Source organism: Manacus candei, unplaced genomic scaffold (genome assembly GCF_025592945.1).
Source record: "Manacus candei isolate 608988 ecotype Guabito, Panama unplaced genomic scaffold, ASM2559294v1 h1tg000056l, whole genome shotgun sequence".
In the NCBI taxonomy this organism is placed as follows: domain Eukaryota; kingdom Metazoa; phylum Chordata; class Aves; order Passeriformes; family Pipridae; genus Manacus; species Manacus candei.
Genome location: NW_026138104.1, coordinates 5430725 through 5458238, shown reverse-complemented (window position 1 = coordinate 5458238; position 27514 = coordinate 5430725). Strand labels below are relative to the sequence as shown.

The following is a 27514-nucleotide window of genomic DNA, read 5'->3' as shown; positions in this document are numbered from 1 at the left end:
CTTTGAGATTCACCTTGAGTATCGTAGTACAAGTGAAATGCAAACCTACCAAGACTAATATACTGAAGTTTACCATATCTTAGTCGCTATATATTAAATATTCTGTAGAAAAATGCACCTTTTTTTTTCAAGCCCTTTTTTTTTTTGAGCATGAAATGTATCCCTAAGAATGATTATAGCTACAGATGGTGAATTAAAATCCAGATATGAATATTAGCTTCCCTGTCATTTTTGAAGATCTGTGGATGGCTGCTGCAGGAACATGCACATTCAGGCCACCCTTCTGGTCAGCTGCATACCTGCTTTCAAATACACTACAATATAAAAGCTACAGTCAATGAAGTGGTAACAGTCTAGCAACAGTTTGGAATGTTGTTGCTATGTGTGTTCTTAGTATTATGTTTCCCTCCTTTGTTGCACTTTGTACTTCTTCAACCTCACACAGTGGAGAATAATTTCCTATTCACAAGTCTTAGTAACAGACTGGTACCTTGGAAAATAAATGACTGTCTTTAAGTACTTAGCAGAGAATACTGTTCCATGTCAGGCGCCTGAGTTCTCACATGTTGTAATCTACATAGAGCAATGCAGCCCACAATAGATTTTTCTACTTAGGTGCTTATGAACTTCCATTTTTGTTAACTTATATCTGAATTCTCTCCCTGCTTTCTCCCTGTCTTCCCACACACAAACTGAAATGAAAGATGGAAGATGCCAGTTTTTGGCAGATGCATTACTGCAAGTTATATGTATATATTAAGCTCTTTCTATCTAATTCATAGAGAGGTCTGGAAATTGGCTGTGTATAAGAGAGCATTTGTATGTACACTTATCCAATGAGAATCTTCATATCACATACATACATTAATGAAATTTGGAGTTAATTAAAACAATAGGAATGGGAATCGGATTACTAAACCTAGACATTTCTGTTGCAGACATAATGTCTAGACTGTCTTTACAGTCAACAGAAAGAATTAGGAGCTGCTAGACTTCCGTTTAGTGCATTCTAGGGTAGGCATCTACCTGAGGACAAGATTAATTTAACTGCTACCAACTTGATGGATACAAAAAATGGGCATTTTTTAGGTGGTTCCGGTGTTTATATAGGGCAGTGTGTCTGATTAAGATGCAGCAGATCAAAGCTCTAAGTAATCCAAGAACCTATCTCCAGCTGTGTCAGATACTGAAACAGGTAATGAAAAAGTCAAAAGTTGTGCCTGAGGCCTCAGCCACAGCTGAGCAAATAATGAAGGAACTGTAAGGGGCAATTGAGGTTACCTTTGGCTTAGAATTCTCTCAGCAGATATGGCACAAGCTGGAGACAGAACTTAGTGAGGACAATGATGTCAAGGAGGAACTGGGTACCACCATGGAATCAAAGAACTACAAGAATGTTTAGGCCAAAAAGGACTTCTGGATGCCACCTAACCCATCCACTAGCTCAAAACCAGAATAACTTCAAAATTAGATCATATGGTTGATCAATTTTATAATTTTCATATTCATCAGGCTGTTGCTGTTGGAATAGGAAAAGAATGAGAGAAAGTCTCATCAGTGAACATCTGGACTAAACCCATGGGCATCTCCATTGTAATGACCAGCAGATGCAGGAAAATAGGAGACCTGGAGTAACAGTATGAAACGTTGGTATAGAGGCAACAGTGCAACCACTGAGCCCAAAGGGGAGCCCTGAGCAAGACCTGAGCCCCTCAGTATTGCCAAGGGGATGGTACACAGCCACACCTTGTACTTAAAGTTTTGTATTCAGAAGATAAGATCTTGCTCCCTTTCAACACCTCTTCCAAAACTGTGGAGTAGTATCAGCAGCAGATGTCAAGGCAAGTATTGAAACAAGCTGCAAATACAGTGACTCTTTCTAAGACAAGATCTGTGTGTGAAACCATTGTTGAGATGTGCCATAAATATGTCTTGTATTGAAATGAAGATTAGCTGAAACCAAGAGACTTTTTGGTTGCTTCTATTCTTTATGACTGTGAGACTTTGGGAGTAAAACAGCTCTGAGAAGAGCATAATGACCACACTGAAGGTGGTATTAGGTTCTGTTAAAAGTTTATGTCTTGTAATTTATTTCTGCTGTTACCTTGGATCATTAATGTACAAACATATTTGAACTAGTCCAAGTACAGTATTTATCATCTGTATACAGTATCCATCTTCTAATTTATTCCCAAAAAAACAGGTCACTTAGAAACAATTTATTTTTATTACTTAGAATTTATTACAATAGCAGCATAAGCTTACAGAAGGTATTTAGTCAAGGGCTATCATTAATTGGGAGAAGTAAGAAACGTATGTAGAAAGTTTTAACAATATTTTTTTCCCGTATATTAATATTCTGTATATTTCATGTATATTTGTTCTTTATATTTTGAAATTGAAATTGTGGCAAGGATAACTGAAAATATGAGTTCTATGAATTTGGTTCAAAGTACTGAAAAGTTTCACAAAATTAAATAAAAATTATTTTTTTTGTCTTACACATTTCAGTCTTGGGCTGTTAGCTGATGAGACAATAACTATAGAGTGAATGTAATTTGGTCTTTTGTTCTTGATGAAATAACAAGAATAAAAAAACATTGAAGTTCAGGAAGTTTAAAAGTCTGAATTTTAATGCTTTCTTTATAAACATTCTGTCAGTTATAAAAATGGAAAATTATCTTGATGAAAAGCCTACCTTGCTTCAGCTACAATGCAGAAGAGTCAGAGTTCTCTCTTAGGAGATAATTACTGATGAGTAATACGATGTTATTTGAGTTCTTTTACAATAATTCTTTATAATCATATGCTTTTATTTGGGACATTAAAATATCAGTACTGTTACTAGTAAAATAAATATGTTTTGTTTCATAAGGGAGAATGTGATAAAGTTCTACCATTATTGATCTTATCCTTTGCATTATTGTATTTTTTTACAGATATAAATAGTGTGACACAATGAATGAAGATTTAAGAACTATAGCATAACCAGCATTTTAGTGTTTAATGAATTCTGCAAGCAGTGCTACTCTGTTGCAGAATAAATGACAATTTGAGTACACAGGCTTGACCTTGTAGGAATGTTCAATGCCTGTTTATAACATGGAGATCAATCATCTCCCAGAGATTTATCAAAATTCTAGAGTTCAGGAGCTGGAGGCACTTGGCACTTTGCTGGATCAAGTGTATTCTCTGTGTCTTAATTGGTACAAGTACAGTAAGAAAATTCTGTGTTTCTGTTTCAGAAAGAAAACAGCATGTGAGAAAGAAAGCAAACAGCTCTTGTCACAGCTCCTTATTTAAAACCTTAATGAATAACACTTGGTAACTTTCAACTAAACTTGGCATTAGGACAGGTGGGTGTAGAAAAGACGTGAAGCTCTGAGTGGCTTCATTAAAGCAGCAGTGGGGCAGGTGACAGCCACACAAATTCAGGACACAGAGAAGGAGCAGTTGCAGTGAGAATTTTTCACCTGTGCTGCCAACCAGTTAAGCAGCCACATGTGCAGCAGCTGATCAGCACACAGGTAGCTCTGGGCCTATAGTGATCGATGCTTCTTTTTCAGTTTGTAATTAGAACATATTAAGGAAACAAGCTCAAGAGACAAAGTTTTTGAGTGGGCTGTGGAGTTTGGGCAAGAATTGAGGATACTACAGTGGATTACAGAAGATAGAGGAAAGTGAAACAGAAGGTTTTACAATGCAGCAGAGATGAACTTATGAGTATAATGCTAGAAAGGTATGAGATGGGCAAACATCATGCTTTGTTGCTTCAGCTACCAGTCAAACAACATGTCAATCAGACTATAAATAATAAGTTAAAAGTAGTTTTGTGGCCCAAAGTACAAAGATATATATATATCTCGAAAGATATAGACTATGGTTATGCTATGAAGAAAAAGTGAAAGAAAACCAAAACGAACCCCAAACAAAACCAGCAAGTCCTGTGCATGATGGAATGAAGCCAGGCTTTAATGTGCTTTTCTATCTGGAGTCTCAAAAGGTTAATAAATGTCAAGAAATTCAACTTTCCCTGAATGAAGAGATACCATCTACTGTGCAGATGTCTGTTTTTATGAAATTTGTAGGAGTTTAGTAACTTCCAAACATGCCAGTGGGTTTAAAATTATGCACACTGTAGAAATACAGTATGGGAAGAAAACACAAGCACAGCAGGAACACTTAAGCCTTCAAGCTAAAAATGATGATCTTATAATGCAAGTGGGCATTATAGAAGATGACAAATTGTCAGGTTATTTAAAGTGTAAACATGTTACAAGATATGCCTGGTACCACGGAGGATGACAATCAAAATCACAAGGCAATCCAGAATTCCTTCCCAATATCTTTCTCATGTAGGCACGGGCCAACATAAGTTTCAGCTGTGTGGGAGGCCAACCTATTCAGCAGAAATATGGTTTCCTAAACATGCTAGTTTCCACCCTCTGTCAACCACTAAGCTAAATTTATCAGTAGCACTGTGGTAAGAACTGCAGAACTGCAGAGCTGACCAGAGGGAAATTTGGTCAGATATAGTTATCAAGGTTAATAATAAACATATATTTTTTAAAATAAATTTATGTACTGGTATGTCACAGTAATGAATTACATGATGAGCTGATATGCAAATCCATGATTCATGACCACTGGTGATTTAGCTTGATATGTTTCTAATTATACAAAGACTTTTCTTTTACTTCTACTTCTTGGAACATTAAAAGAGTCAGTTAAAATCCCTTTCTAATGTAAAATTACAGAAATATTTAAGTCATCCTTCCTCAAATACCAGACATAAAATTATGATTCCCAAACCTCAAGAATCTGGATTTGATTAAACATTTTATTAACATACTGGAATTTAAAATGCACAAATGTAAAATGAATTCACAATTATAATTATCAATCTCTTTCTCCACCAACTGAAATGACAGAAGACTATATGTAATTATGTTTTACTTATGTATGGATTCCATTTTTAATATAAAGTTATTTTCTGAACATAATTGTTTTAATAAAAGAGTTATTCTATGAAGGGTTATTCATTCATATTGCAAACACTACACTATCATGACATACTTTCAAATTTTAGAAAAAATCTTCAGGCAAAGAGTTACAATCAATATTGATCCTGGTTTATGTTTATGTTTTCAAGGAACTACATAATTTCTCCATGTCTTCTGATGCTACACCATAGAGAGGATTTGGAAAAGAAGTAGCATTCACATCTTCATTAAACAGATACTAAAATAAAAAAGATAGAATGAAATTTAAAATCCAAGTCATTAAATTCATTTGTTAAAATGCGCATATGAATGCCTGTAGATTCACAATAGAAGTAATACATGATTATAAGTTCAAAGAAAACTATAAAATCAATAAACTTTCTTAAACGAAACTTTCAGTTGATAAAAATTAGCATAGCTCCACTGAAAAAATTGTCTGCCACATATACCTGATCAAGTAATTTAACCTTCTTCTGCATCTGTTTCCACTTTTTTTTCCTGTCTCCAAAGCCCTTGCTCTAATAGACATATAGTATTATTTTAGGAGAATCTGTGTACAATGGTGTAGTTGCAGTGGGTCACTAATTTTGGTAAATGGTATTGTAATTTAAATAACTGGTTCTAATATTCTTGAATGAGGAATGTATGAGAAAAGAGATATTATGAACCCTTTGGGTAAGGATTTCAGTTGTTCTAAAAATTTTATTTAGCATCTGACTGTATTGGAACACGTTGAACTACTGTGTGGTGTAAAAGCAGCTATAAGCAAAATTAATAAAATTGCTATTATGAGGTCCTTGCCAACCAAGGCACCCCTGGTCATCTTTCTCAGATTTCCAGAGTTGCTAACATTATGAGTAACAATACACCATTGACTTTAACTGACATTTTTCCCTTTCCTCTGAAGATGAATTTCATTTACTAGCCCAACATATAACCTAGAAATGTGTTACTACATACCTCGTGCCATGGTGAAACACTGATTTGAACAGCAGGTGAGGTCGCATACCCAGAAGACTATAAAAAGAAAAAGACTGCTTTAGAATATTTTTAGTGAGCTGTAAATAATATTCAATAATATTCTGAAAATATTTTTCAGTGTTGCTGCCTGAATAAGACATTTTTTGGATTCAAAATTATGCAGCAATACTATAGGCAAGAATGTGGCAGTGCTAAGCCCACATGGTTTTGGTGTTCAGAAAGGTCCAGGAGAATTGTTCTTTCTTTATGAAACTTAGAGACTCCCACAAGTGCATAACTTGTGGATATTCAGCTGGAGATAAGATCTTTTGCTCACGTTTTGTCATACCTTTTGATTGGTGATACACCATTCACATTTAAGTCTCATTAGACTTGGAGAAAATTCATAACTCCTGTTTTTCTTTCAGAAAGAAAAATTAGTGTAAGCATGTATTTTTCCAGTCTTAAGGAAAATAGAGGACAATTTGGTACAGAACAGGACTTCAATCACAATGCCTGGGGCTGTCTTCCATGAAAATGTCTCTCCTGATGCTATGCTTCTGTTTTTCAACTTGCTATTAAATGAAGCCTGTCAGGAATCTATTTTAACTAAAATAAAAATGTCCTGATAAATTGGACATGATTGTGATGGGAATGTTTCCAACTTGGAGCTCTCACAAACTCCAACGTATAAGTGAATTCATTTGATCTAATGTCTAAAATCAGGTGTTAGGACCCTTTTATAGAAAATAAATGGCATGTCATAGTTAATCCTATTCAAAGCCGCAGCGGAATCTTATATTATTGACTGTGCAAAGGACTAGGAAGTTTTATTTTCTATTTTAAACCAAGCCTAGTTCTTTCAATGCTAATAGGAGTAGTATCAAAATGAGAGCAGGAAGGATATTTTAAATTTTTTTTTTTTCTGCTTTTTACTCCAGGGTGCTTTGTCTATTTTATTTTTAATTATAAACAAAAATATAAACAAAATTATTGCAGATATCTGCATTTTAAGTGAATCATATTGTTCTTGTTAAATGTAAAACCATAAATTTTAGATGTTGTAATTTGATAATTAAATCTTACCTTTAAATCTTTTGCTGCAATACGTTCACTTTTAGATATATATTTTATTTAAAAACTTCTTTGTTACTCTAACAGTCTTTTAATTATGATCAACAAAATATATTAGGCAAATGTGTGACCAAGTGTCCGTTCAGTGTCAACATGAATTTTCCAGTGATGGGAATTGTGATGCACATTTAAGGTACTGGGAAGTATTATAAACTGTTTCATTATAGTGAGCGTGTAAAGGCAGCTTGGATGCCGAATCATGCGTTTTGTGGTTTTATTGTTGTTGGTGTGTTACTGTTGTTGGGTGTTTGCTTTGTTGGGTGGGGTTTTTTGTTTTGTTGTTGTTTGTTGTTTTTTCCAAAGCAAAAGGAGATAAGTCCCAGTGAGCTTTTTCTTATCTATGTGTGGCTAAATATTTCATCCAAAACTTTTTTTTTTTTCTCTCAGAATCAACAGCCCACAGTTATAAAAGTTGTAAATATTGAGATGTTTTCAAAACTGAGCTGATTTCAAATCTTCCTACATTTTAAAAATGCAGTGAGAGCTGTGTTAATTTTTAATTCTCACTTCTTTTATTAAAAAAGATTCACTGAGGTGTTACATTACACTGTTTCAATGGAAAACTGAGGACTACAAATTCATACTTTTCTGAATGTATAGAAGCAGTTATTGCTACTTACCTTTACTTTCTCAGATGAGCTAAGGTCTTTGTACAATGGGTTGGCAAATGACACATTTACAGTTTCCTGTACTTTCCTTGAAAAGTCAAGCAAAAAAAAAAGGAAAAACACCCACCATATCACACAGATTGTCAAAGAACTGAACAGTTTCAAGTTGAAAAGACTTGAATAAAAAATAATACATGGCTAAATATATTTCCAACTGAGCTCTACTGAAATTAATGAAATTAAACCAATATTCTGTATAAGTAATGTCTAGGTTAAAATAATAATTTTGCATTTGTAGCTGCTTAAAATGTTGCTACTTTTGGATATTCATAGAGCTATTAAGTATTCATAAAATGCAGATACAGTGTTATATATTAAACAAAACATGATTTTACCTTAAAAGATCTCGTTCCTTCTGTGTTTTGCAACTATCACACAAACAATTCATTAATTGGCATGATCTTAGGATCCAAGTTCAAAACACATTAGTTATTTAATTGTTATAAGAACTCTGATTTTCCAATTAATTAGGAAAGGACTTGCATTTTGGGTCAAAATCATCAGTATTAGTTTTAAATCTATAGAAGCAACCCATAACTTTTACTGAAATCCAGAAGTAAAGAATCACTGAAGGTATTGAAGTACAAAGGTTTCATGAATTAACACAATGCCTTAAGCAATTTATAATAGATGAATAGGACAAATTTTGCTAATTATGGGTCTCATGTCCATTACCTCCTCTAGGAGTTTAAAGATACGCTTTCCTGATAAAAATCTTCACATATTCCATTTTCTTTGGAAGCACTTATAACCTGTGCAGTTAATCCCATTAATTCCTCAAAAGCAGAATGAGGATGGAGCTTTCTGCCTACACCTAAATATTTTTTTCTTATAGATGACTGGTTCCTAATATTCCACAATTCTTGAAATCACAGAATCATTTAGGTTGGAAAAGACCTCTAAAATCACCAAGTCTAACCTTTTACTGATCCCCACCTTGTCATATTGACCATGGCACTATGTCCAGTCCTTTCTACCTCCAGGGATGGTGACTCCACTGCCTCCATGGGCAGTCCATTCCAATGCTTAATAACCCTTTCTGTGAAGAAATTCTTCCTGGTGTTCAACCTGAACCCTCCCTGGCACAGCTTCAGGTTTTGTCTTCTCATCTTGTCACTAGTTGCCTGGGAGAAGAGATGGACTCCCACCGTGTTCCACCCTCCTGTCAGGTAGTTGTACAGAGTGGTAAGGTCTCTCCTCAGCCTCCTTTTCTGCAAGCTAAAGAGCCCCAGCTCCCTCAGCTGCTCTTTGTAGGACTTAAACTATAGACCCTTCAACAGCTTTGTTGTCCTATTCTCTGGACTCACTCCAGCACCTCAGTGTCTTTCTTGTAGTGAAAGGTGTGAAACATCAAAAGTGTTCCAAGACTATATAAAAAACAGCAGATGTATTAGTTAAAATTACTGAAGAATGAAGCTGAAGCTAATCTTTGCTTTTGAAGAGATGCTTTTAGTTTTTGTTGCTTTTTTTCCACAGTTTTTAAGAATAAGAGGATATGCAAACCCATGTGTACATAGAAAGCTGTGTTTGTACAGTATTCTAAGACAAAAATTTTCCTAAAGCTTCCCATCAATCTCAGTGATGGAGAAATGGATTTTCTCATATTAAAAAGTCCTATTCCAAAGCTGCTCCTACAGGTGGTTGAAGCAGTGTCTTCCTAGAAGCTGATAGACAGGCTCTGGGTTACTGAGGGGAAAAAGGTAGTCACAGAAGAACAGTCGATGGAGGTGTTGGGAAGCTGTTCCTCAGTGAGAACCACAGAGGACACACACTGCATGATTTCTTTTGCAAATAACTAAAACCAGAATGGCTGCTTAGGAGGAAGGCACAAGTAGGCTACAGAGTTGTATGACCTTATGAGTTAAATCAGCACAAGAAACTAAGTTCGGGTTTTACACTAAACCAGAAATGTCTCTATAATATTTTTCACAAGATTCTCAGAAAGTAATTGCTTCTAATGCCAGTCTCATAATTTATTTTGATTGCCTGCAATGTGGAGAGCTGAATATTTGAACCTGTTGATTTTTTCATTTTATCTTAATCTTAAAGATCATGATATCATGATTTATTACAGTTTAGTTAGTTTAGTGAACCTATAATATATTAGATTACTTATATGCATCCTAAGTATATATTTGCATACTAATCCTCCTGCATAAAGTCCAGAAAATGTATACAGAATATATTTTTTACTCTAAAATGAAAACATGAGGCCAGAAGCAAACTCAGATGAGTAGTTTTCAAGAAGTTTGGTTCTTCTTCAAAACTAGTGCCCAAAGGGCCAGATTTTCATGCCTTAATTTTTATGTCTGATTTAGACATCACAGACCAACTGATCTAAAAGCATGATGTGGAATTAAGCACATCAGTTCTGCTTACAGTCAGTGGAGATATTTCCAAAAGGCAATCCAAGTCACAAAATTCTCAGTGGGAACCTCCTTTACTGTGCCAATAGCAAATGGTGAGGATAGGTCTGATTCTCTTTCGTTCCCACTCCCCCGTAAAACTTAAGCAATTCATGCAAGACCTATATATAGCTTAGTTTGGACAAGAACATTTTGAGTACTTGGGTCTGTCTTGAGGGCAGGAGGATGCTGAACATGGATCTCCAGCTTTCTCTGCAAGGAGTATAACTAACCAGAAGAACACTGTGCCAAACTGTGGGCACCAAAAAGAGTACTGTCTGAGTTCTTAAACAGTATGTTTGTGGTTGCTGTGTTTAGTGCTGAAATTGGTCCCGTGTGTGTGTGTGCGAGTGTGAGGTTTTCTCTAGCATGAAAACTTGAGTCTTGCTCAGGCTGCCCAGTAGATTTCAGGTGTTTCTCCACTTTAGATCTGAATCATGAAAGAGCATATGTATTGGTCACCTAATCATAGGAAAAATGGGAATTTTATGGCCCAAAATGTGGACGGTGCTTGAATTTATGCACCCCAAACTTAGGTGGAGAATGAACCTTCTTAAGTTCTCTCCTGTTCTTAGAAACATTTTTGCCAAAGCAGGGCTTTCGAAGTCACCTTGAATGTACTACCTAATATATAGCTTTTATGCTACACGTATATATACAACATATATATGCACATAGATGTACATATATCAATGTATTTATACAAACACATGTATGGTTACCCCCATTTGTGAATGTAGCAAATGATTCTTTCTAAGGGATACCAATAATTATCCTTAAAAATTCTGAAATATTTTCAAATTACTCAAAAGGTCTCAAAGAATATATAAGAAAAAATGTAATCCCATGTTTACACAAGTGCTGTAATCCATCAGTTGGATGAGGTACTAACTGCCTGAATGACAGAACCACAGAATATGCTGAGTTGGAAGGGACCCACAAGAAACATTGAGTCCAACTCCTGGCCCTGTCCAGGATCATCCCCAAGAGTCACACCATGTGCTTTAGAGTATCATCCAAATGCTCCTTGAAATTTGTCAGGCTTGGCATTGTGACCACTTCTCTGGGGAGCCTGTTTCAGTGCCCAAATACTCTCTGGGGGAAGAACTTTTTCCTAATATACAACCTAAACCTCCCCTGAAACAACTCCAGGCCATTCCTCAGAAGGAAGTTGTAACTGCAATGAGGTGTCCCCTTAGTCTCCTCTTCTCCAGGCTGAACAGATCAAGTGACCTCAGCCACTCCTCCTGCGGCTTCCCGTCAAGGTCCTTCAGCATCTTTGTTGCCCTCCTTGGGACACTCCCTAATAGCTAATATCTTCCTTATACTGCAGTGACTGAAACATCATACAATATTCAAGGTGAGGCCACAGCAGTGCAGAGCAGAGAGGGACAATCCCCTCCCTTGATCAGCTGGCGATGCTTTACCTGATGCCCCTGAGGTCATGGTTGGCCCTCCTGGCTGCCAGGGCACTGCTGATTCATATTCAACTTACCATGGACCAGGACCCCAAGGTCCCTTTCCATGACACTGCTTTCCAGCATCTCATTCCCCAGTCTATCTGAACATCTGAGGTTACCCCATTCCAGGTGTAGAATCCAGTACTTTCCCTTGTTGAACTTTGTAATTTGTCAGGGTCTCTCTGGGGGGCCTCTCTGCCTTTGAGAGAGTCAACAGCTCCTCACAGTTTTATGTCGTCTGCAAACTTGCTTAGTATCTCTTCCAGTCCTGTGTCCAAGTAATTTATGAAGATATTGAAGAGCACAGGGCACAAGATGGAGCCCTGCAGAACTCCACTGGTGCCAGGTCAGCAGTCTGATGTTACCCCATTCACTATTACCCTCTGTGCTTGACCTGTGAGCCAGTTGCCCACCCATCACATGCTGTGTTTATCCAGCTCTGTGCTGGACATTTTGTCCAGGAGGATACTGTGAGAGACAGTATTGAAAGCTTTACTGAAGAAGTCTGTGCTAGGGAACTGAGATGACATATTCACACTACTTTACATGTCATGTATACATCTCTAGAATTAAACACAACACAGTAGAACTTTAGCTAATCAGAATATGAAGCTCCCCTGATTAGAGAAAAGCAATGATACGTCCTCTACTGTACTCTGTCACCAATATAGATACTGCTGAGGATGGCATAAAAGTGCAGTACTAGTCAGTGAGCTGGCTGTTGCCATCTGATCATCAGTTTTTAACTTCTTGATTGGACACTTTAACTAAATGTATTGTAGTGGCTTGAGTTAAGCTCATTCCTGCAATGCTTGCTGTTATTTGACCAAAGTGAAACATTGACCTGACAGAAAATGATAGCTTTTTGCTACAGTAAAGAGAAATATACCCATCTCCCTCGTGGTGGGGAGAAAGTTTTATACATGTGACCACTGTACTCACTGCTTTAAAACTTACAGTCCAGAATAATTGATCAATGGGAAATGTTTATAAATCTCATTTGTGAGGAAAACTCATAAATTGTAAGTTCAGAAGACTCTACCAAGTAGGGAATAACTAGGGTTAAAAATGACAGGCACAGAACAGCTTAAGAAAAAAAAAAAGATGTGGGTAAGGCAGTTCAGAGAGAACTGGGTTTTCTAACATAACCACAAATACCACAAAAGGAAAGGAAAGGTTTAATCATCTTGAGATGAGGTAACATAGGTCATAGCTTTGCTAAGCTCATCTCTATTCTTTAGTAGCAAAAACTACTGCCTTGTTGTAGGTTTCTCCACTATGACTTCACAGAGACAGGAAGAAGTTGTATGCTCTACAAAAAAATACCTGCCCGCTATGTTACTGCTGCGTAACATAATGCTTTGTAATGGAAAATTAAAGTATCTAGATTTCATTTGTTTGGATGCATTAGATCATAATTTTGTACATTTCAATGTACCTTTAAAGAAAAATTAAATCTTTAGTACAGGACACAATTTTGTAGGAAATATAGTACCTGAAGAATGCTTATCATCTGGACCATAACAACAATGACAAAATCCTAGTGGACCAAAGATTCAATTACAATTAAGCTACTAATTAAAATAATTCCTTTAAAGAATTCTTTATAGGTATTCTAAAGCTTCAGTTCTAAACAGAAAGTAACCTCAAGATCTCAATTTCCAAAGTATTTACAAAATCTTTTCAATTAAATTTATGTTTGCAGAAGTAGGCTATATTTTGCGCATCCCACAGAAGAAACAGGAGGCATGATGAAAGGAGAGAAGACTTTCCGAAAGCTGGATCTAGAATAATCTACAAGCCACTGGGACATTTAATTAGACTGTATATATGCTGTCTTTCTTTCCAAGGTCTACACTTTGTACTTTTTGAGTCCCTTTAGGAAGTTTAATTTTTTTATTTTTTTTTTTTAAATCAGTCCTTTGCATCTTTCATCTGAGTGGTCTTGTTGGCTGCAGACTTATATTAGCTCTACTTCAGCTTACTACTTCTTGTTTCTTTGCCATCCTTCCTATGTGTAGTGGTCATGAGATGTACATTTCAGAAAAACTGAAGACTTCTGATGATAATACTGGGTATCATCCTTCAGAACAAAAATACTCTACAGAAGAATAAATGGATTTGGATAGCAGCATTAGACTAATACACCAACTCTCAAACAACAGTTATGGCTGATGCTTCCAAATTTTGCTTTTCTTTTTCCCATAAAACTGCACATTTTTCTCCCATTTTACAAGAACAGTATCTGTCTCTGTTCCAGTTCACAGGCTGAAAATGATTCAATAAATGTCATTATACTGTCATTCTGTCTAACACTTTGGGATATAGGAACAGAGGCATTGCCAGCAATGACCTCTGGCAGCCCTTCAGATCCACTTGGAGAGCCTCGCCTGGAATACACTACCCATTCCTCCACACCAGACCTCCAGAAGGGTAAGGTCTAATCGCAGAAAGTCTGGCAACAGAAACTGGGAATCATCGTAATTATAAGTAAACCTTAACTATGGAGAAAGGCAAAAAGCACTGAGCTTGTTTAGCCTGAAGAAAGCAGCCTGTAAGGAGGCATAACAATTGTCTTCAAGAGCAGAAAAAGCTTTTTCAGAGGAGGAAGGGAATGATCTGTTATTGTCCATGGTGAATAAGAATGAATTTAAATTGTAAACAGACATATAAGGATTTGGAAAATAACTTTTTAATAGTAAACATCTTTCTACCCAAGGTACCAAGATTGCCTGAGGATGCCATCAAATTCATGTTACTAGAGGTCTTTACATGCAAATTTAGGAGGGATACCATTGAGTCTCTATTATGTGGCAGAATGAAAAATGGCTTCCGTGAGTCCTTTTTCACCCTGATTTTCTATAATTTTAGAATACTTTCTCAGAGCACCTCCATTTTCCACTCTGTTGCCTGTGTGGCAAAATACATTATTGATATGCTTTGGAAAATTTATTGTACTGTGCTTGTTAAGATTGACAGGACTGATAATAGCTGTGGTACATTAGCCTTGCAACTGATGGCACAGATCAAGAATAGGAAAGAAACAAACTGAAAGGATCCAGGGACAATGACTTCTTTGGAGGCAAACGCAAAAAAACATAGCTTTGCTGGGCAGAAAGTCACTTACTTTTCATATTCTCACTTTTTAATATAAAATGAAGCACGTGAAGGAATCTACAATAAAATGGAAGCTAAAATGAAGCTTTGCTTCTATGTGGTCAATAAGGACAGATGCTACTGATGGAGTGGAGTAACTGGCAGCCTTCCCTTCTAGACTAGGAAATCATCTCTGCAGTGCAAACTGGAATGTGAGAAATTTGTAAGCTTCCCCAGCTTGAAGTTTCTATACAAAAGTTTCACATATCTCCAACTGGGAACTGGGAAGTAGCTTGCATATCTGAATGCCATCATGGTAATGAAGTACACTGTTGCCAAGCCATGTAGCCGGCCACTTTTGTCCATTAGGAAATAAACTTACATGATGACTTCCAGTAAATCCCATTCAGTCAATGGAGCATTTAAAGCCTGCAGATCAGAAATTAAAGTCTTGCAAAAGAAGGAGAAGGAGAGAGCAAAGGAAAAGTGGGGCATCCTTTCTGAGCTGAAAGGAGGAGTTAAGACACTATTAGTCTTTCCAGTGGGAAAAAAGAAAAAAAGGAGAGACAAATGTAACTCTTAGATTCTTACCACTGTTATTGACAACTTCTCAGCCAGCAGCTGTCTAAGGGGTCCCAGTCTGGACATACTGCCTGCTACCTGGCTTTCTGGTGAAAAAAATTAGTCCTACTGGACTCTGAAACTTCTTCTCTAGCTCTTGTGCACATTCCTGTGCTGTTTCCATTGAGGCATAGATGGACCTGCACTCCATTTCAAGATGTCCTGGGAGCTAGCACCTACAACTGTTAATGTGCCTCTGAAGAACCATCTGCCTACCTGCATGTGTGGTTCTATATCAGTAAGGCAAGGAGATACTAATGGAAATTATGTAAAAATAGCTAGCAAAAGAAGTTATCAAAAGGCAGTAAATATGGCCTCAAGTGTGTGAAAGCTTCCTTAGAGTGACTATACTTTTAGAAAACAATATGATCCAGGAGGGTTGAAAGCAGACACAGGCCTTTGAAGAGAAAATTAATTGCAGGAATGTATCATTTATGTGTCAGTTAAATTCCTCTCTTTCATCAAATCCCTTAAAAAAAATGAGAAGTAAAATCTCATGCCTCTGTGTGGTGCTGTCACATTGTACATTTTACAGACTTATGCAGACACAAGTCCCTTCTTATTATAAAGGCTTATCTTAAAAATCCAAACTTCTGTATGGTAACATTGGCTGCATTTTGACTAGTCAGTTCTGACTACTGATCAAGTACTTAAATAATAATTTGCCTTAATTCACTACTATGTTTCCAGCTGTGATTTTTATACACCAAATCATGGTAGGCACTAGATAGTTGAAGAAGGAGAGACAGACTGCCTGAATGAACTTATCTTCTCAAATTCAAAGTTCCAGATTTCATTGTTTTTGCAATTTCATAATTTCGATCAAATTGCCATTGATTAGCTAGATTATTTCTTAGCAAGATGCCTATAAAATGCATTTTAACTTATGTGTTAAGTCAACTGTGATTAAAAACAATGAAAATTATAAATTTTTGTTCTGTACCATGGGCAAAATGATTTGGAAATCTCAGTTCATAACAGATAAAACTTGTAATCACAAAAATTTCCATCAGCATAACTGATCTTTTTGGCAATTCCAGTGAAAACAATCGAGACTTGAATGAGTTTTGTTGCATAAGCTTGTCTAACCCTCTATTTCACAGCTCTGATTCTCTGCATATGAGGGCTGTGATATTTTCTTAGCACCATAGTAAGAAGATCCTCATTCATCCCTGTTTTAACACCTAGTAGGTGATTTAACATCTAATAGGTGTTTTAATAACTGATAGGATATTCGCATGTTTGACATCATATTGCAACAGAGTACAAAAAAGACTGGGTGTTTTTTTAGCATATATAGCTTTACCAAGAAAGGAAAAAATATTCTTTGAATACAGATATGTGGGTAGAAGAGATATGAATGGCAGTGCAGTAACCTTTACGCAGACCTTTATGAAAGGAAAAGGTAGAAGGGAGCATTGAGAGCACAGGAGAGGCAGCATAAGGAACAACAATACTTTTTTAATTAGAACACCATCAAACATGTTTTGAGAAATTATTTGTTTCCAAAGATACTAATTGAAATTACAAAAAAAATCTAGCAGCTCTTACAATAAAACTAATCTTACACTTCTGAGATGTCTTTCCCTATGTGTGCCTTAGCAGGCTGTATTACTGTGAATGAATTAAGTCTTGAAGCCCCCATAAAATCAGATAAGAAAATGTTATTCCCGCTTACAGAAGAGGAAGGAGATGTAAAGAAAGCAGGTAAAGCTATGCACTCAATTAACAGTAGCACAAGTGATATAGGCTCCTGCTTCAACATTTTTCTTCTGTGTCCATAGACAGCTCTACCTGTCAGGGGAGCATGCAGGGACAGGAGACATGTCAGCAGCAATAATGTCAGGACAGGAGTCTGCATGGATTAGTGAATAGTTTGGGCGATAACAGCATCCCCAAAGAGAGAAAAGTCTATAGCAGAGAACAAGTTTAAAGGAAAAGAGACAGCTTTGAAGATGAATTCTGGAGAAGAAAATGAAGGGTGAGGAAAATCTAACAACATGAAAATAGACAGCACAATGCACAACAGAAACTGCTGAAAGGGAGGAAGGGGCAGTGGTAGGTACTTGCCGACAGAGAAGGATCTAGCAGAATAAGTTACGAGATAGGCAGAGAAGCAACACAGGTGTAAGAGGAAAATAAGAAACAGAATAAAAAAAATCTTACATTAGGGAGGAGAGAGAAAGCAGAGATTATCAGAAGGATGACAGGAAGGGCTAGGAAATATATCTGTGAGATAGTGAATTGTCAGTGTAAGGCACATCCTAAAAATCCTCTGAACTCTGAATTTTATAATTTAAGAATACACATACAATGTTACAATCAAAACATTCTAAGCAGTCAAGCCATTCCTCATTGTTTCCAGGATGGGGTCCACTAAGGTCAGCTTTTGTTGCAAAGCTAGTTTTTTTGCTTAGTGTTGCACATGAAGACAAACAGACTGCAGGGAGATTTAAAAGTTGAAACCAATGAGTCTGGGCAGCTAGCCATTGCTTTGTGCCACATTTGTGTCTGCTTTACGCAAAATAAAAGTTTCACTTACGTTTCTGGCACTTTCTTCTTCGAAAGAAAATACAAGGCAGCAGCTGTAATTTTAATCAAGAAGAAACCAATACCAAACCCAATCCAAATATCTGCAAAATTAGAGCAAAGACAGAAATAAGTAAAACAAAACACTCAAAGAATGAATTGAAAGATATTTCTTTCTTTTTACAGACCCACCATTTTGTAGGAGAGTTGGAGGCTGAAGAGGCTTTTTACTTATGTGGCAACGGTTTCCTTCCCATTCTTTTCCACATCTGTGAATAAAACAAGAATTTTTGAAAAAGGGGGAAGCAGGAACGATTAGCAGAGATGAGCACACAGGAAATGCAAACCTTTTAACACTTTTGCCAGGGAGACTAAAGCTTATCCAGGAATCATAAAGAGCAGCACCCAAGTCAATATAATGGAATGTAAGTAGTAAATACACAAAACAAACTTAGGAGAGAGAAAAATAAAATAAAACTAAGTTCAAAGCTTAGAATTGGCTTCCTTATCGACATTATCACTGTATTGTTTTCTCATAAAAGAAATCTGACTAATTTCCCTGTATCCCTCCATGTGAAAGTTAAGTAAATTTCTGAGTTGAGGAACTGGGACCCTAATGTACAGAAACACAAACAATTAGAGATGAAAAAGATGCGATTTCCTGCCCCCTCACCTAATCTGTCTCTCTTTTGTTTTACTATTTTCTTGCAAAAATTATATCTTTCAAACAAATGCCCCTTCAAAATAAAAGTGTTACATTTGAGCTAACAACTGCAGCCAGGTAAAATTATTCTAAAATTACTGTTTGGTAAAATCCAGTCTTCATTTGAAGAGACCAAATACAAGAAATCTTACACAAGCGTTACTGTTTTAATTTGTTGCCTAATGGTTAATCACAGTCACAAAAAAAACCCCAAAACAAAACAAACCAAACAAACAAAACACAAAAACCAACCAACCAAAAAAAAAATAAATCCCAAAACCCCCAAAAAACCCCTGCATAATTTGTCACTTTAATTTATCTAGATTTAGCTCTTGTCTACTTGCTGTTATTGTGGCCTTCATCAGAATGAAGGGACCTCGGGCACCTAGGCCAGGTTGGCTGCCTTTGCTGAGACACGTGCAATTTGAGGAGTCTAAAAATGGCTGAAGGCACGTATTTTTGCAAACCCTAAATGACAACTAGTGTAAAGGCTTACCAATTTTTATAAAGTAATTTCCATTTTGAAATTGTGGTTTCCTCTGCTTAAATGTGTAATACAAAACCTCATATATACACTATTAAATGTTTATATTAAAGCTATTTTATTTGAACATGTGAGAGGGAACTTCATGTTTTTTGCCATGGTTTAGCCCATGGTATTGCCTTTGTGCCTTACCCTAGCAGTTATACAGTGAGTTAACTAGGCACTCCAGAGGGAGAGTATATTTCATTATCTCATTTTCCCAGAAAATGACTTTGAGTGGTGGATGTAGGGAGAAGAAGGGTTGGATGATAGGAGCAACAAGAATCTGAGTGTAACCTCAGTGACATCTAGAAGAATTCAGAAAGGATGGGGGCATGTTAGAAAGCAGATCTGTATCCCAGTTTCAGATTTGACAGGAGGAAGGTGACTTCACTAGAGACCAAATGAGACTGATGCGGGATTTGTTGCAACTCAGTGCTCCATTGAAAAACTGTGGGCAGAGACCATGCCAGAGGGGAAGCACCAGCCCTACTCAAACATAGTGGATAGAGAGAGATTTATTAACCCATTTTACAGATGTGAGTTTTCTCTGGTTAAAGGGTTACCTTGTTCAAGGTAGGTAATTAATATAACTAATGAAGCCTAGCTTTAGGAACTGGAGCCAGTGGCATATTCTGACATGCCAACTTTTAAGTAAAAATGGCATAATTTCAGCTGACAGCTCTAGCTCAGCTGGAGAGTCATTTTATTCAGTGACAGAAAATACCTGGTCCATTCAGTCCTCCTTCTTCTTCAGCATACTACAAAAAAATCATGTAATTCATAAGCTGCCTTTTATGCAGACTGATGATTTTATACAAATGTCAAATTGCATCTGGGCTCCTACCAAGCTCTGTGGAGCCATGTAGAAACATTGCAATCTGATGGTAATCACCCATCAAAATAATTTTCTGATTGCTCTTGATTGTATAATTCCTTTTCTCCCCGTTTGCCAGATTTTCTCTTGAGCCAGATATGCTTTTAATCCAAATTGCCCTCTTTCTTGTCACTGCAGAACTTGCTTGACTGTAAAGAAAGAATAAGAAAACAGATTTGCAGCTGTGCACAAGAACTACTCAGACATGGCAAGAGAGGTACCATCTGCTCTGGATCCACCAGGGCACAGTTCACCTCAGAACTCTCACAAAGCAGGTGTGTATACTGGTAAGAGTATAGTAAAGTTCTATTACCCAGAAGTATATTCATATGTTATGTTTCCATTTATTGATGGAATATTTCCACATATTCATGCTATGTTTGAATTATGGATAAAAAATTTAGGCAGCTTTTAGTCATATGGGCAACTACTTTATCTTCCTAAGCATGCATACATAGAGGTTTTATAATCAACTACTAACCACCTAAGGTTGGCCATTTATTTCCTTCCAAATCTCTGAATTTGAACAGTATTTTTTTGTCTTACATGGCACACACTACTTAGGAATCTGGTGTCAGATTATCAATGTGCAATTTTGGCCAGTGAAATGATTTTCCACTGTGTCCATGTAGGTCACTGTTATTGATTAAAAAAAAAAAAAAGGATAGAAAATGGATTAAGGTGAAACAAAGATAGTATCTCTGAAACTTGGTATGTTGTTAGGACAAATTAAAAAAAAAATAGATGGGAAAGATACTGAAGATGGGAAAGCATGAAGCATGGGGACTGTCTATAGGGAGAGGGAGGAGGCAAGGAAAAAAATATGATGATAGTTAAGACAGCATAGCTAATCCTCAAAGACCAGGTTGGATAAGAAGTGTTAAACAACAAAAAGCTTGAAGAATGAGTATATTAGCTGGTTAAAAACTCCTTCATGTATCTCCACACATTAATTTATTTGTTAATTTCTAACTTTGGCTGGAATCTTAGCAAGCATTCCTGCCACTGAAGCAAAATATAAGACTATCAGAAAAATTTGTTTTATAATTTGGAGGTTCCTTCAAATCTTTATAAGGTTTGGTTGTTCATTACTAAGAAAATTCCATCTTCTCAAGTTAAAAATAAAAGACTTGAGAAAGTAAGAGTTACAGCTAGTTGAGAAGACTGCAACTTTCACTGAGGTTCCAAGAATAAAGGGAAAATTGTTCATTAATATCCTTGGCATAGTGGTGGTGGAGAAATTACTCTCTAAATTCGGAGGAGAGAATAGAATTGAGATTTGTAATGGTACTAATATTTACCAATAACTTACACTGGAGAAGAAGAGAATAGTTCTAGAACATGAATGTAAACAAAATATAAATAATTCTTATCAAACTACTCCAGTTATTTCACTCCATTGGAAAGGAGAGGGGTATTTTCAAAACAAATAAATAATTTAGGCATGGTCTTCTATAGGATATTGGAGGTTTTGATAGGAAATCTGGAAAATTGAGAGTATTTTACAGGTTTGAAAATGCTATACCACTATATATTTTTTTATATTTAATAAAATCCAGAAACCACTGCAGGCTATAACCGATGAATCAAACTATTTTAGAAGCCATGCAAAACTTATACAACAAAACATGGAACCTTTTGTCCTTAAGGAATGAAGTACATGTACCCCCTGTGTGAGGTAGGTGTTGAAATGATGTTCTTCTCATCCAGTGACATTTCCTGTAGACTTCACACTCTGTCCAATGCCTGTAGGACCAGGCAATTGATAAAAATCCAGACAAGTCCCTCTTTTCATTAAGGAATAAAATAAAAATACTGGGAAAAAAGGTGGTAAAGGCAAGCATGGTGTTAGTTTACAGTGATTATATATATTTTATTTATATTATATATATGATGATGGAAGATATTTCCCTGATGTTTGTACTGAGGAGACACAATACGCATTCCTGTGCTTTTGCAATCATAATAATATGGTCTCAACTCTCAGACTTTGTTCTTTGCCTGTTACTGCAAAACTGTATGTGAATAACAGTAATAATACCAGGCAACTTTATAGGAAGGGAAGTCAAACTTCACCTTTCTACTGCGCAGTCCTTGATACATGTAATCCTGAGATGAACTTTAATTACTCTAACAGCTCCAGGTAGGTCAGAGTAGCCTGCATATGCACCCAAGAGATGGCTCACTTGAAGTACAGCTAATGGAGGAAAACACTCTTAACTACCCACTCACTGCTATGCATGGACTGTACTTCCAGTGTTCTGCTTTCAACTGGGAGGCAGGTAAGTTGCTTCTTCAAAGTCACAATTAGCTTCCTTGCTGATGAGAGCAGCTGGGGTTACACAAATGCTGATGTGGTGGAAGGACCTTACAGAGTACAGATCGACCATATCTTCTGGGCTATGTGTTAAATCTTCATTAGCAGGGTAATGGGAATTTTGAAGAGCTTGCTTAATAATCCTCTTCTGCTACTTTATTTTTAAGACAGACAATTCTGAAAAAGCTCTGAATTTATCTCTTGAGCCATGAAGCTGAAATTCCACATTATTTATGTACAATTAATTTCCCTGGACTAATGACATCTTGACTAATTAGCACCACCACATTTTACATGAGTCTTAAGCTTATCTGAAATGCAGACATAGTCACTGCGATCCATTTAGACAGGAAACTCCTCACAGTTGAAACAGGAGGAGCAACAGAGAAAGACAGATGAAATAGCACTTGAATACTTCCATCCCAGTGCACATCCTAATCTATCCTGCCTGACAAAATGTCTTGTGTTATTAGCAAGTTCTTATGGTAAAGTCACCCTGGAAGAGAGAATGTTAACCCCTCAAATTTGCTTCTAGGATTTCCAACTCATTATTCCCTAATATACATACGGGTAATTCAGAGGAATGAATTTAGCATTGCCCATGTTGCTGCATCCTGAGCCTGCAGTTATGGCTCATCTCACTGAAAACAAAAAATAAAAACCAGACAAGGTGTCTGTTGTTTTTGGATGTTCAGTCAGGGCAGGTTTAATTTACAAGGACGTGCCTGGCTGATACACTACTTCGTTTCAGGATGTCAAAGCATATCTGCTTTTCTTATTTTAATCTGAAAAATTTTTTATATAGAAAACTTAATCTGTTATGTCTTGCATATATTCAGAATGACCAAAAGTTAGTCAGCCAACTATTTAGTGTACATGGTATTAATAGTATGTAGATTAAGGCAGTAATATGTGGATGATCGTAGTTATACATTCCTATGATCATGAATGTACACTTTGCAATATCCTTTAGAGACTGTACTTATGAAACAACCACAATGCACTGAGCCAGTATCTTCTGTGTGAACTCAGATTTGCCATTGCTATGTTTCTAATACATTTACTGTGTTTATAATACATTACATGGGGGTCATTACACATGAATGCTGACATTTTTTTGGGAGCTGTGCCATATGTATTGCAGTGCAGGCTGCTCCAGAAATGGTGAGAGAGAACACAAGGAAAAAAAACCCACCAAACCCACAAACTAGTTCCTTGCAGAAAAGAGAGACTTGATATCCATTTGCTATATCACTGTAGAAGTTTCTCTGTGCACAAATCTTTGCAATCAGTATTATACAAAATAAGCTTCACTAGATTCTTGGACAGTATGATGAAAACAGCACCTCTTCATTCCATTTTGGAGAAAGAAGTAACCTCTACTTCAGCAATACATACCTCTTTTTGCACACATGCCTCAAAGATCCTCAGAGGCTGTAAACTCCCAGAAACACAGAAAGGTAGAGAGGAACGTGTAAGCCAACAATTCCCCATAACTGGTCATAAAAGAAAGCTAACTAAACTTCTGAATAGAATTATATGATGTGACTGTGTATGATAACAAGGGTCTGGATTTGAGGATCTAGATATAGCTTCTGTTCTGAAAACTGCTAAAATTCATAGCTGGCAAATACAAATGAGTCAACATGAAGGTGAGCAATATGAGGCATAAATAGATGCTAAAAGAACTGCAAGTAGTCTGAGAAAAGATCTATGCATCCTCATAGATTATTCAAAGAAAGTAATGGCTCACTTTGTATCATAAAAGCATGCAGGATGCATAAGAAGTAAGATAAAAGACATTAGAGATTACAGTGATTAAACTCATATGACAGAGACTGAAAATATCAGATTTAATTTATACAGAAGATGAGCGGGAGCAGATATGCTGAAGGTAAACAAAATGATATATGGTAAATGGAAGAAAAACTGTGTGTTCTATCTTCTAGAACATTCAATCAAACTGAAAGGAAATACATCTTAAATTAATAATAAGGAACCTATTTGTCACATAGTTCTTAACTGACCTGAGGGAGTCCTTGCCATAGCAAGTCTTAGAAGCCAAGAACTTAATGATATGTACTAGAGAGAATTCCTTAAAACAGATTGCAACTCTTTAGAAATGCAGGCTTAATGTGATAATTGATGACAGTTTGGAAGAAAATTCATGTATTGGCGTTATCATCTTTTATATGTAGCTTTTCTTCCACGGTGTGCAGGGAGCTACTCCCAGGTCCCTAGCATGACACACTCTGATTACACACTGCTCTTATAGCCACAATGAGAGGTTCTAATTACAGCCTGAGCTGAATAGGAAAAGATAACTGTTATAAGGAAGGACTTGGTCAGTGTATCTAATTGCTTTTTATATAGATACAAAATGAAATCATGGTGATCAATTTTAAAGGTTTCGAGAGGGACTTAATTTTTCTAATGTTAACACCTGAAAGGGGAGGTATCTAGAGGCAGTTCAGACCAGCTTAAACTGTGGGAAATAAAGAGACCAATCTCATCTGGGTCCTTTACCATTATCTGTAACAGTGTCACAATGACTGGTTCAGATTAGATAGGTACATTTAGCTGTTTCACAGCTCGGAAAGAGGAGCAACACCTTCATGCTTGCTGTGAAATGTTGAAAGAGAAAACAAACAGCATCTGGTGTTAGAATAGGAGCACGGGGGTGAGCTTTGTATCACAGACAGCTTGTGAATGACATCCTGTTAGGTGCAGGAAAATCATTTATTAAATGGGGAAGGGTAAATGCTTTCTCTAATATCTGTTGTTTTAAATAGAGAGGACTGGAAAATTTCAGAGCAAATGTTTCTTCACTGAAATTAGTTGACACACGAGAAAGTTCGTATTTCACAGGGAATATGAATTTAAATTTTAAAGAAATTCTGTCAGTGTCTGAAACCTGCCTGATCGGCCTGATTTCTTGTCTGGCCCCTACCCTAAGCACCTCAGAACAAACTCAAATTTTGATGTTATTTTGCCAAGAATTACACTGATTTGAAGAACAGGTTACTTTACGGCTTCACTAAAATTCTTGTTTCAGACTAGCGTGTTAATCTTGGGCATGACAGAATTTTTTTCAGGGTATTTAATCCTATCATAAGGAAATACAGACCTATATGGAAATTATTTTTTGTGTCATTTGCTTTTGTGCCTTGACTCTTTAATGAAATAAGCCCCAGAAGAATCATTGAAGGTTGGTACGTGATGCCCACTCTATTTTATGGCACAGATTTCAAATATGCAGCTACACCAATGAAGCAGAAGTATGTGTTCACAGCAGATGGTCAGACTTGAATTTCATCAGTTCAAACAATTACACTCTTTTTTATGCTACCTTGTCCCACCTTCTTTAATAATAGTTTTTTGATAACAGATTTTTCATGACTATATCACTGAGTTAAAATCTCCAGTGGGAGAATTTAGGAGTGAAGCTACTTCTGGCACTGAAGAAAGGATTTGTTGCTAAATTCAACAGTGAAATTGCTATTCACTTAGCTAACCATTAAACAAAATAAAAGTCTTAAGAATTCCTCCAGAAAAAAAAAAAGTGATTTTTAAAATGAAATTTTCTCTAGGACAAAACCAATATTTCAACCCTGCTTTAAATAAAGGTCAAACCACCAGTAAGCATGTTGTTTAACTCTAACTGGTGCTGACATGAGACATTCACATGACAGAGAAAGAAACAGCTTGAAACAGTGTAGTGGTGAGAGTCCAAATTAAACTGAGTCCTGAGTTTCTTCCCCCTGCTTTTGGGTCTGGGGTTGTGCTTTGTAGAAAGTGACCCTTAAAATGAATGACCTTCTTCATAAAAAACTCATTTTAAACTTGCATAAACCAGTAAAAATTAGTCATTTTGTGAAGTAGAATCAAAATATGGGATACTTAGAGCACTGGGCTGGCTTGAGGGAAGTTTGGTGCAGATACTCCAAGTGATGTGCCTAGCATATAAAGTATTTCAGTAGTGAGAAAAGTGACTGATCTCCATCTTTTACTCTAAGCAACCTAGGAGATTGAAGTAATACACGTTGGCATTTACAATATGAAGTGAACCTGCTCAAGAAATCAGTGCAGCAGCACCTAAACTGTTGAAGTGAATTGAAAAAGTTCACTGAAGAGATAGGCCCTAGTTTTAATCAGCTTACAGCAAAGAAGTAGTCCTTCATGCCAGCCTGCCCATCCATCTTGTTTCCCAGTTCTTTTTTCTTCCTTTTTTTTTCCTTTTTGTCCAATCTTACATGTCTTTCTTTCTTGTGTTTCTCTTCTATTCTTTCCCTCCCTCCCTCCCTTTTGCTCTTTGTGGAACATTCAATTGGAGCTGATGCTTGATTTGCTCTTGAAGAACACTTCAAGTAAGGGAAGAATATAGAGAGAAGGAGAGCAAGGAGAGAAAGAGACAGAGAACCATAAACCTCTAGGAACCACTTTTTACATGTTTGTGTCTCAAATACAGACCTGAGTTGCAACTTTTAGAGGTCTGAATAAAGATTAGGGAATGACCTGACAGAAAGGCTGACTGTGCTGCTATATTCTGGTAGCAAAATTATTTTGATTTCAGAAGCAACACTGATTCCATATTTAAGTAAAATTAGGAAACAATGCTTACATTATAGAAGAGACCTGTTCATTTCAGAGAAAAAAGCCTTTTTGCCTGAATGACAATTCTCTTGATAGAACAGACAGGGTTATGTATCAGTAGAAAACCTGATAAGAGATCTGAATATATTTACAGTGGCTGTATTTTTCCACAGAGACCATCCTTTTCTTGCTTTGTTTTTGTTAGATTTTGGGTTTTGGTTTTTAGTTGACTTTTTTCTTTGTTTTTGTTTTTTGGGTTTTTTTTGGGGGGGAGAATTGGGGGATTTTTTTGTTTATTGGTTCTGTTTCATTCGGTTTTGTTTTTTAATGTTTGCTCTTATTGCTTTTAATCTGTTATGCTAACAGTACTACATGCTCATTACTTCATTATCTGCATTATAACTAGTTATGCAAGAAATAATATGTATTTATTGCAAAATTAGTTCACAAATCTGCTTTTCATTGCACTTTACCCTATGAATAGCTTTTGTGAGATGAAATAGTTATTTTAAAAGCCTGAGCAATGGATGGTCTGTATTAAACTATACATTTGGCACAAATAATAATTTTAAAAAGTGATAAAGTTATTTTCTTTCCTTTTCAGATGCCCCTTTTCAGCATTGGT

At 36.4% G+C, this 27514-nt stretch overlaps 1 protein-coding gene across 6 annotated transcripts in view; it reads right to left on the bottom strand.

Moving 5' to 3' along the window:
• Window positions 1-1040: 1040 nt before the first annotated feature.
• MALRD1 (MAM and LDL receptor class A domain containing 1) overlaps window positions 1041-27514 on the bottom strand; it is a 248132-nt gene continuing 221658 nt past the window's right edge. For 2 of the 6 annotated variants that reach the window (XM_051802237.1, XM_051802236.1), the window contains exons 32-36: window positions 18069-18145; window positions 17890-17980; window positions 7718-7793; window positions 5964-6020; window positions 1041-5241 (exon numbers count right to left, since the gene is read on the bottom strand). In XM_051802237.1, the coding sequence (XP_051658197.1) occupies window positions 5140-5241; window positions 5964-6020; window positions 7718-7793; window positions 17890-17980; window positions 18069-18145 (403 nt within the window). In that variant the 3' untranslated portion in view covers window positions 1041-5139. Of the gene's footprint in view, window positions 5242-5963; window positions 6021-6044; window positions 6385-7717; window positions 7794-17889; window positions 17981-18068; window positions 18146-27514 lie in introns of those variants that run through there. The other 4 variants (XM_051802231.1, XM_051802232.1, XM_051802234.1 and 1 more) reach the window with 3 other exon arrangements.